At 39.4% G+C, this 12,012-nt stretch overlaps 1 protein-coding gene across 1 annotated transcript; it reads left to right on the top strand.

Annotated features, from left to right (window-relative positions):
• The first annotated feature begins 1,203 nt into the window (after positions 1-1,203).
• On the top strand, positions 1,204-11,803 carry guk1b (guanylate kinase 1b). The gene is made up of 8 exons (XM_071543650.1): positions 1,204-1,237; positions 5,779-5,892; positions 6,167-6,208; positions 8,398-8,494; positions 9,686-9,824; positions 10,290-10,374; positions 10,465-10,550; positions 11,253-11,803. The coding sequence occupies exons 1-8, from the start codon at positions 1,204-1,206 to the stop codon at positions 11,283-11,285; spliced, it is 630 nt and encodes a 209-aa protein (XP_071399751.1). The 3' UTR covers positions 11,286-11,803.
• The last annotated feature ends 209 nt before the right edge of the window (positions 11,804-12,012 follow it).

Below are 12,012 nucleotides of genomic sequence, written 5' to 3'. Positions count from 1 at the left end.
ATGCAGGCAATGTGATTGCTGCTAAATTTCACGCTCAGTGTCCATGTTGGCCAGCGAATAATTTAATCTGTCTTCGATTTATAAATGACTCTCCAGTGTCTGCCTAACCCTCCCATCTCCCCTCCTGTTACCGTCCGTCCGTGTGTGTGTGTGTGTGTGTGTGTGTGTGTGTGTGTGTGTGCAGACTCTCAGAGGATTCCACGCTGACAACTCTGGATGCACTTAAAGCTCGGATACGGGATTTGGAGAAACAGCTGTCTAAAGGGGACAGATTCAAATGCCTCATCTGCATGGTGAGTATTAAAGAGGACGAATCAACAGAGCAGAGACGGAGCCTGGGGAGAACAGAGCGTATTAATGCTGAAACATCGCTATAATATTCCTATGATATTCCTATAGGGATTTATCTTGTGTTTGTGGTACTCAGCAGTGAGTTTATAGAAGCCTTATCGTACTTTAGGATATCTATTATCTTTTATGGTATCAGAATATTCCTATATGGATTTATAGTTTTACTATATATTTGTGTATATCCTTTCAAATTGTATCATAGGATTACTATAGCTCTTTGTCACTAGGCCACGTCTGTCTCTGGCACTTTCTGCAAGCATATTGATTTTTGTTTTTCCCCGAAAAAGCTTTTTTGCACATCTTAGCTCTGGTTCAAAAAATATGTTGTAGGCATTCAGGCTGTCACACAGCATTACTGCTCCATGACAAATAGGTATTTCAGACAGGTAAACGTGGACCAGAGTAACTCTCTCAACCAGACTTCCTGCTGAAATTATGTAGAGAAATCCACAAAACAATACAAACACAATAGGCCTACAGAACTAAAATGACAGATTAAAAATAAAATTTGAAAACAGACCTCCACTACTTGTGCAATAAATCCCTGAACGCACCAGCTGGACACTTGCCTGTTGTTGCGGGTTTTACTGAATGTTTTATTAACATTTGTTTAAAAGGAGCGCCTCTAAATGCTCTTAATGTAGGTTAATGTCGCCATCTAGTGGCAGCTTTTTGTACTACAGGTAAGGAATCGTCACCTGTATTCTCTCTCTCTCTCTCTCTCTCTGCAGGACACCTACACCACCCCCCTCACCTCCATCCAGTGCTGGCACGTCCACTGTGAGGAGTGTTGGCTTCGGACACTGGTAAAACATCACATAAGGACAAACAGCACAATATCCATTCATAAACATGCAAATAAGATGCGATTCCCAGCTCAGTACGGGTTACTTAAGTGAAATTGTATGTTTTTTTCTTTCAGGGAGCAAAGAAGTTGTGTCCTCAGTGCAACACCATCACCTCACCTGGAGACCTGAGGCGGGTCTACCTGTGACACAGCCACTCACAGTGATGAAGGGGAGGGGCTTGTGGTGTTTTAACCTATCAGGGGTGGACCTGAGGGCAGCTGGCCTGTCATGAATCCCACCCTCGTCCTCCTCACACCTTCCTGATCCTACCCGTTTGTCAATGTACTCCTAACCCCCCCCCCCCCCCCCACTCCCCCACTCCTATCCCCAACAGTTGGACAACCTCACGGCAAGTGTGACCTGCCCACATGACCTTTGACCTTCCATTAGAGCCCTATGCGGTATTCATGTTCCTGCTGCAACTTCAGCCCAGATTGGAAGAAGCATCTAACACTAAACTACAACGAGAGCTCAGGCACTGAAAAAAAAAAAAAAAAACATATGGGAAAACGCTTTGGGACAATATTTATCAATTTTGTAATCCTTTGTCTGTTTTATGAAGAAAAACAAATAGTAAAATCACATGCAAAGCACATGTACATAGTTTTGTGTATGTTTGGAATGGTGTGTGTGTATATGATGTGGACTAGTTGAACAATCCGACTGTATTTACTGTACAGAGTTTTGTCTTTGCTTAGATCATCTTCTTATTCGTTTAGCTCCTGTAGGTTGGAAACATAACGGTAGTCTCATGAAATTCAGGCTCATTTTTTGTCTTTTGTCATTGATGTGTTTCTTTGTATAGGATCATTAAATCTAATTTTATCAATGTTACTACAATAAAACTTGTGTCTAAAAAGCTGACGCTTCACAAAATCTTTTAAATGTGTGGGTAATGTAACTATTTCATGCTTCAGTTGGTTTCAGCTTGGTTGAGTAGTTTTGGAAAATAGCTAGTAGGGTAGATAGATAAGATATTGACAAAAAATCTAATCTCATCACAAGTTTTTCTAGAGTTTTACTATGATGAAAGGTTTTGATTCATGGACCAAATATTAGCTGGAGCTCCAAAACACTTTGTTCAGAAATCCAGTTTGGACGAAACTCCCTCCCTCTCTTTTTCTGATTAATTGTTCAGCTCTAGTAGCTAGTAAATCTAAAGTAGCATCCAGTGTTGTTCTAATCCATGGAAGTTCATATGGATTAGGGTTGACCTGTTGCCCTTGTGCATGGGGTCATTTTTACTCCCAGGATCAAAACACAGCAGGTTTCCCAAGGCAGCGTGTCGCTCAGGCCGGTCCACTGCCTTGTTATGGTGAACAGTATGTATGTGCTGTATGCGTCCTGTAAGAAGTGGGTCGGCGCAGGATTAGCCGGGCCGAGCCCATCTCAGCTCAGATGGAGCCCAGGGACACTAAACCCTGCTATTCTGAGCCTTTACTGCCTCGGGACGCTCGACCACTCAGGCCCTGCCAAGCCTTGCGACTCTAAGCTGAGGTTAAATCTCACCGCAAAGAGAAGGAGAAAGGAGAAGGAAAAGAAAATGTAATGCAAGGGACGAATTCATTACAGTCAGCAGAAGGACTTTGTCATTAGGGTCCAGCCACCGTATGATATCAGAATTGTGCATGACTGCGTCTTAAAATGTGTTGTATAATACCTAAATAGTCCATAGTATATGATGGTGTGCCCTGACACTGCCCTTAATTTAATCTATTTCCTCATTTGCACTAAAAAGGCCAGGACAGTTTTGTTTTTGCTTTGTTTTTTCAAAATCATAAGAAAACAGTGGCTATAATTATATTTCCCCCCTTAAACTGATGGCTTGTTGGCCTTCTCTTACACAGCCAAAATCCACTGGCCTTTCTAGTGTTAATGGATTTGGCTTTATCAAAGGGTCTCTGATAGATAGATAGATAGATAGATAGATAGATAGATAGATAGATAGATAGATAGATAGATAGATAGACGTAACACTGACATGAACCAAGTGTTTATGTAAAACGTCGGCCCAGACCGGATGGTATGGATAAAAACAAGGCAGCATGCACACACGTGATTGGTCACTGAGCTGATGGGAGGCGGTGGTAATTCAGACTGACACTGAGCTGCCTCAGTGAATCTGTGACACACACACACACACACACACACACACACACAGCACACTCTCACTGTACACAGTTCATTACAGCCTGGCCAAAGACTCATCTGCTATTCAATCACTGTGAGACGTCTCTACCACAAACACAGTACAGGTACTGCGAGAAAAGGTAAGGGGAACTTTTGACTTGGCTTGTTAAATGCTTGGAATGTAATGATAGTTGTAATTAGTATAGTTGTGTATTAGTAAATATTGTAATAGTAATTTGCACAATACTAAAACAAAGCAAAGTATATAAAAACAATAATAAAATATTACCTATAAAAAACAGAAGAGATCCAATGATGTATTTTCAGGTGAGATAAAAAACAAAACAAACAAAAAAACAAAACTAGAGCGCTTGTACAAACCTCATCTCAAAAAAAAAGGTGCATGATAATTGCACTGTGAGCCATATAGCTGAATATACAGCTCATTGTAAGTTCATTATATAGTGATTTTGTGTGTGTATACTAGTATATGTATGCTGCTGACTGGTTTTAAGTGGTCTGCATCAAGAACAGTGACTGAACTTGTGTGTTGTTAATCATTCCTGCAAAATCACTGTAGAAACCTTAAATTGGAGGCAGCATTTTGTAAAGGGTAGCAAAACTTTGATAGTTGGGAACTTAGTCATTTGACACATTTACATAATTACTAACAGCTTAAAAATGTGTTGTTATGAGAATTTAATGCTTATAAATGGTAGTACAGAAATTATGAAGAAAAGACACAAAATGGGCTGATAAACAATGGATTGGGATATTTTTGATCTCTTTAGCTGTTCTAATGTAAATGTACAGGCGAAGTTGATGAATTAAAATTAAGATGTTGAGAGCCTGGTAGTATGGTTTAGTATGGTTAGTATGTTTTTTGACTGGTGCATTAGTCCTGATTACTAAGCAATTGTGTTAATGGAGATTCTAATTTAATTGACTCAACAGTGTGCCGGAAACATCAATCCCCTCTCAGAGCAGGTAGATGGGTCACCTGTCCTGGACCACATCCAATTAATCCTCCTGACTGACCTGCCATGACTTCATTAACAGGCATTTTTAAAAGCAACCTCAGAGCCTCTGGTTGTCTAACTAGCCACTACCAAACAGTCAGCAATCAGGACAATGGATGGGGGGATAATATTTTAATTAAGGAAACAGGAAGTAGATGTTTTAAAGTGTTAATTAATTAGCAGTGGCAATTAAAATCATGAGCAGCAAAACTGCCCTGGTTGCTGTTGACTGTAAGTCTACATTTAACCCTTTTTCTGTGCGTGTCGGGACGTTTCCTCCTGCCAGTGTTGTGGTTAAGAGTAGCTAATACCCGGGATCAAAGGATTAGCATTAGCACTGGAGCCTTAGACCAGCTAACAGGCTAGCTGGTGACAGCGCCAGCACTGAGTTCTTTTGAAGTTGTCTTGTGAGATGACTTATTTAGCCCTAATCTGGCCACAGAGTGCTAATTTAAAGCAATATTCCACTTAGTTTTAACATGGGGGTTATTCGGCACTTTACCACCATTAAAACCATAATATAAATTAATCACCAAGATCGGATGCAGCTGGACGAGTTTGTAGCGTTTGGATTTTTACTTCCCATTCATTTGAATGAGGCCATGAAAATAGCCTGAAAGCAGACATTTACCATGTTGGTGAACAGATTCAACAACAGATCCTGCTACTGTGATTTTCAACTGACTGTTGGTCCAATGTTTTAGAACATAATTTTCACCAAATAGCATTTTTATTGATAGAAGAGAACATAGCGGCGGGATACCATTTAGGAGAGATATTTCCTGTTTGGGAGACCGGATGTACTTTTATTTTTAAATATGAATTAGTGTAAACCAAGAAAAGAAACACAAAATGACGATGGACCAGTTACTGCTTTACTGTTTTAAAAAGCAGGATCTGTTGTTGAATCTGTTCACAAAGTTTTCAGGCTATCATGGCCTCATTCAAACGCTATAAACTCTACAAACTCGTTCAGCTGCATCCGATCTTGGTGATTAGTCCATTATGGTTTCCATGGCGGTCAAGTGCCAAATAACCCCATGTTAAAACTAAGTTGCTTTAAAGGTTGGAGAGGAGCAATGTGTTATGTGTCTCTGGTGTCATGTGTGATACTGGGAAGGTTTCTCCACTTTTACCAGGGGGCCAAAAATGTTGTAACAGACATTTTTAGAATCGGGCATAGGGCAGGATGAGTCACTTTATTGTTGTGTAATTTGCACACTTTTGTTTTCAAATTGCACGACAATAAAGTGACTCATCCTGCCCTATGCCCTATTCTAAAAATGTCTGTTACACCTCTAAGGCTGGATTTACACTGGCACAGAAGGTCTGATTTTAATCTGCTTGTGGCACAGACCTGAGCGGCTCTCTCTCTCTCTCTTTCTGTCTCTCTCTCTCTGTCTGTCTGTCTCTCTCTCTCTCTCTCAGAGCGATGTCCGGACCGAGGCCTGTGGTGCTGAGCGGCCCCTCAGGGGCAGGGAAGAGCACTCTGATGAAGAGGCTGCTGAAGGATCATGAGGGTGTCTTTGGATTCAGTGTGTCACGTACGTTTGTGTGCCAGCCGGCTTTTGGCTTCAACATCCTGCCTGGGGTGGAAGTAGAGCAGGAGTCAGCTGTGGTCCCACATGCTCAGCTTAATTGTTTAATTCTGCATCAGCTCGTTTATTTTCTGTTACACTAGTGTATGTTTTAATGTTCTTGCCTGATCCAAATCTGAAGTTTTTGCTGCATCTCAGGGTTCAACTTTAATATTTACTTCACTGACGATTTGTTACTGTATCTGTAGGGCGGTTTTAATGATTAAATCTTTCCTTACAGACACAACAAGAAACCCTCGACCAGGAGAGGAAGATGGCAAAGGTACAGTAGCATTGGCTCAAAAATATTACTAAAAACTAACTAAAAAGCACCTTCAATCTGATATTTATCTGCACATGCTGAACTTTTTTTGCCTGTAGGAGCCATAATATCCACCATAAATGTAGGATTTAAAAAAAACAAAAAACTTTAAAAAATCTTCTCATGAACCACAGTCAGAATGACATGAAATTTGGCAAGTACATTACTTGGGTCTGCCTTTACTTGGTTTGTGAAAAGCTAAGGGATCAGTCCAAAACTGGCCAAGTTGTTAACATATAAAAAACGTTTAAATTTGCCCAAAAGTTCTGTAAAATCCTGACAAAATAATCAATCCACTTAGAATTTTACAGGTTTACTAAGCCACATGTTGTTATGTTAAGATTTGACGAAAATACAGCCATTTGAACTTGTTGTGTGATAATAACAAAGACTCTAATACCCACAATGACTTGCGGGCCAATCAGGAGACTCAGCTATATTTGCATTTGTTTGTTGCCAGGAAAACCTAGCACATGTGTTTCCCAGCCACCTGCCTCCCCTACCTGCCCAACCAACATGATGCCCACAATACTTCTTACTCCCAAGTGAACTGCACAAATGGTTTTGTCCCCTGTAGAACTCCCTTTATATAGAGGGATCAACCTTTTTCTGTGCCTTTTTTGTTTTCTCCATAGGGCTGAACAAGCTCCCCATGCTTCTGGGGGCTGCTTTACTGCCCGTAGCAGACGTCTTATCCTCTGAAGACATAGATATGTCAACCTCATTTTCGTGTCCTAACGAATCAGAAACCACAGATAAAGGTGACCTCAGTGTGATTCCTGATCACAGTTTCAAGGCAGAGGGATGGGGGTTACTTTCATCATCCTGGCACATTGCCACATATATAGGATCTTGCCATGTAGCAAAAAACAGAACAACTTCCAAAGATCTCAGGAATTCAGATCCGACAGTCAACACTTTGGAGTAAAAAGCTTTTGAAAATAGCCCCCTGTGATGCCGAGGTAGTGATTCCCATTTCCAATCCCATGACGTCTTTGTATCCACAAAATATCTCTACTGCCCATTTCCCACAGTGGCTGATGAAGCATTGGTGATTTGCAACCAACCATTAGCATCACAGGAGAATAATTCAACAAGTGCATCTTTTTTTTTTTTATAGGATCCATATGACTTTATCCAACATTTTATCACATTAGTTCATCATGTTCATCCTCTGGTCTGGTTCAATCCTGCTTTCAATGCAGAGAGGAGGTATAGAGACAAACAGGATTACATCAGTGATTTCCTTTCAAAGAGCCCAGGAGTACATGGCTAGTCTATTTATTCCAGATAGCTATCTTATAATAGCAGCTATTCATGTTTTGTTAACTGAAAATTGTGGACAGTGTATAAATGTTTTTTTTAAACCAGAAACACAACAGTGGATTTTGCTGGATTCTGGCAGGTATTTTTGAAATCATTTCTTCACACATAGGACTTTTCTAACATTGCAGTTGAGTTGCCAGAGTGATTTTTAAAAACAACTTTTTCAGGCTTAAACCTATTTGTTTACAGCACAGCCTGTCCCTATCCAGCGAGACCCCTCGCTTCTCTCTTCAGATTGTTACTTCGGTCTGAGCAGACTCTTTCATGTTGTCATGCTAATGATTGTGTGCTATCACAGTGCCCATTAGGATGTGGTCTTAGTGGTAGTAACTTGTTATTTCTAAGACTCCACTGTTTTAGATCCCCAGAGGTTTTGATGTTGTGAAGGAGTAGGCCTGTGGATCTGGTATGGACAACATAACATGCTGACATGCTTTCTGACGGTTATAATGATGGCATGTTTAGAAAGTATCTTTCAAAAACACCTATTTCTCATCTTTGCATGTACTTTTTCCATAGAAAAGGATTGCACACATATCTGTTTACACTATCTGCTATTTATCAATATACTGTCTTATAACTGAAAACAGCATCCAGCAAGCATCACACACACACCAAGATTAGTGTTTGTGCCTGGATTTTCTTTCATTTTGTCTGTGTTCACCTTGATGTTGTTTCTCACTGTGGTGTAAATGGCGTCATCCTTCACTAAACTGTAGTGAACATCACCTCTCTGTTGCATCACCTCTCTGTTAAATATTTTCTTTCCATTGTGCCTATTTTCATGGCAGAATTAGATTCATTATTAATGTTGCATCTTCCAGACTACCACTTCACAACCAAAGAGGCGATGCAGGAGGGCATTGACAAAGGAGAGTTCATTGAAAACGCTGAGTTTTCTGGCAACATGTATGGAACAAGGTAAACATTTCTCCTTTGAAAAAGAGATATGTGAATATAAGTGATGACTGTATGTGAGGCACTATTGTGTTGACTTTGATGTGCCATCCTTGAAAATCTTTTAGAGGTATTGTATATTAATGCTTCTCATTTTATATTTCAAACTAAACTAAGACAAATTCTTGTAAATGTTTTAGTAATTAGGGTTAGACCAATATATCAGGCCGATATTGGTCTTTTAGTAAATATCAGATATCAGCCAGTCATGTTGTCCACTGCTGATATGATGGAGGCTCCTTCCTGACCACAGCTAAAGATAAAAACAGATAAAAATTGCTACATAAAGAAGAAGAAAGAAGAAGAAGAAATTAAATTGTACTTTATTTGCACATTTGATTTATCCATGCAATTGTTCAATAATAGTTTTTTGTAAATTAGTTCTTCATTTTCAAGGCTTAATGTATTCCAGATTTCCCCCAACATGACTGGGTAATGTGGGTCACCCTGCCTTAAAGAGCCGCTAACCCCTAATTTATATGGGTTTCAGTGAAGAGTTTTAATGTTGATGGTCTCAATACTGTTTCAGAGTCTTTTCCATCCTGCCAAGAATAACATTCTGGAGAAAAGGCTGAATCCTTGTAAAATTGTGGCATGGTAATGGTCAAATTTAAAGATATTGAATATTGCCACAAAATATCAGCAGCTTCAGTACACAAGTATCAGTATCACCCATATCAGTAACAGCAACAGACTGAATTTCTCCTGAATTACTACTTAGGTTCGCTAAGTAGTAATTCAGTAGAAATTCAGTCTGTTGCCTTCTTGCATAACAAAGCGTCCTGAGGCTGGGCCGCTCGGATCAGGAGGCTACATAATAGTCTGGTGACAGATGGAGCTTTATCCTCTATTAGGTCAAAAAGAGCAATGCTGCGGCTCAGCACCTTCTGTGTCACATTTAATCTCTTCCTCTTATTCTGAAGATAACACACTCACCGCAGTAAGAGTCAGTGAATGCTGAGCGGCTTGGATCAATGTTACTATCCACTTACCTGAGCCGCCGCATGTGAGGAGAACAAAGTTACGCGATTACACACTACACAGTAGCTAGTTGGTCCTTTATCAACCCCCATCAGATGTACAGTCCTGGTTATTTAGACAGCTTTTTTAAATATATAACTTTATATTGTAACAATGCATGGACTCTCTATTTAGTAAGTCTGCCATAGAAGATGTGCAGGCCCAGAACCTCATCTGCATCCTAGACGTGGACATCCAGGGGGTGAAGAAGATTAAGGAGACCGACCTGAACCCCATCTACATCTCTATCCAGCCTCCCTCCATGGAGATCCTGGTAAAAGTCCAACATTACACAATGTATTTCAATATTTCCATTTCAGTAGCGTTCAAATTCACTGTGATTCTGGTATCAACTTGATATTTGAGACAATAGTGTATATCAGAGTTTGAGTTCTTTTTGCAGAATATCGTGATCACAATATGAATTGTGATACATGTGGACACAGCTTTTTCTTAAAAAATATTCATAAATATTGAGAGGGTAAAAGGATGAGATGCTAATGATTATCTTCGTTTGAATAAATGTTCTTTGATGGGCAACTTAATTTATAGGCCAGGGATTTGGCACCTTGTGTAGAAAGCTGTCTTTAACATCTTTCCTCAAAGAAAAAAAATCAATCAGCCGCTTAGAATGATTCAATTGCAGTAGTCATTATTGATGTTTTGATATATGTTTTTTTTTAATTAATTGTGCAGCTCTAGTGCAAAAGGTAATGTCTTGTTCCTTTCCCTTGCCCAGGAAAAGCGTCTGAGGGACAGGCAGACAGAGACAGAGGAAAGTTTACAGAAACGCCTGGAGGCAGCGCGCATTGACATGGAGCTCAGTGAGTTTTTCCCATCACTTCTGCTAAAGTATCTACTGAAGGGAAGAATATTGGATTAAAGGTAACAGCTGACTCAACTCTCTTTTCTAGGTAAAGAGCCAGGAGTGTTTGATATCGTTATCATCAATGATGACTTAGACAAGGCCTACAAGGAGCTGAAAGATATCCTTAATGATGTGAGTAAAACCACAAGACAACAGAATCCTCTGTTTGGGTTGACTGGTAATGCAAGTTGATGTTGGAATTGATGATCACTTATGTATTCTGGTGCTTATTTACACTACCAGTCAAAAGTTTGGACACACCACATTTTTCTTTATTTTTACTATTTCCCACATTTTAGAATAATAGTAAAGACATCAAAACTATGAAATGACACAAATGGAATTATGCAGTGACCAAAAAAGTGTTAAACAAATCAAAACTATCTTATATTTTAGATTCTTTAAAGTAGTCGCCCTTTGCCTTAATGGAAAGGCAAAAGCTTTGGAAAGAAATTCATATGTAGGCATCAACTTCACTATTTATATTTGTCTAAGAAACTAATTTCAAGCATTTAAGCATAAGCCTTTAGATCAAAATGGCTTTAAGATAATGAAAATCATAGTACAATCAGGTGTGTCCAAACTTTTGACTGGTAGTGTATTTACTTAGCACTTCTCTACTATAATGGAAGATTTTAGAAACATATGGACATTTTTAATTGTCTGTCCACTGTTGCATAGACCATCACACTTCTGACTACTGGTTAATTCTAATGCTGATGGTCCACAAATTCAAACATACCCTATTGTTGCAACTATCATTAGTTGGTCTAGACAAGACCATTAATTAAATGCCTAAAATATAAAATGTATTCCTCATCTCTCTTTCAACAGGAAATTAAGAAAGTTCAGGAGGCCAAGTCATAAGAGGTGAACAGCAGTCCAGTCTTTCTCTTGCCAGATCCTTTCCAGGAGAACCAACGCCTTCGACTCTGGCCTGAACGACTCCATCTTTACAGATTACGAATACACAGCAATAAACTCTCATCCGCAGAGATGTTTCTTTTTTCTCTTACCCTCTAAGTAATGTGGTCAGAGGTTTGCTCAACACAGTCACATGTTCAAATATATGATGCTCAGGTGGAAAAGAGGGTGTCAGAATCCTAGGGTTATTTTCTTGACGAAGAGAATGGGGGCGCGTGATAGAAGTAGTACGATCAATGGTCAAAATCTAGGAATGAAAACCCCATACACTTCTGCCAACTGGCTCAACTGCCATGTAAAAAAAAACCCACTAGGAACCACTGCCAAAACTGATGCTACATTTTGTCTTTATAATCAAAGGTTCTGTGTTGCATTGTCCTAACCTAAAGTGTGGAGTGTAGTCAAGCTGTACTGTGAATGTGCGATATCACCAGTCATATACAGTACAAAGTGCAAAATAGTCAAAGATTGTTCATAAAACTGTGCGTAAAATCTGTGTACATCTGTGAAATTTCCATCACACTTTAAATTATTTGTCCTACTAGTAGTTTCTGACATTGTAGAAATAAATACACACATAGTTAAGGGTATTGTTGAATATTATACTATTTGAATAATATTTGTGAATGAATATGATATGTAAGTGAAAGGGAAAGGACTCAAGCTCACA

This window comes from Centroberyx affinis, unplaced genomic scaffold, assembly GCF_046629955.1.
Source record: "Centroberyx affinis isolate AG114_WGS23_722 - 3 ecotype Tasmania unplaced genomic scaffold, CSIRO-AGI_Caff_v1 ptg004359l_1, whole genome shotgun sequence".
NCBI lineage: Eukaryota > Metazoa > Chordata > Actinopteri > Beryciformes > Berycidae > Centroberyx > Centroberyx affinis.
Note: the sequence above shows the minus strand (reverse complement) of the source record. Positions and strands in the feature narration are given on the sequence as shown.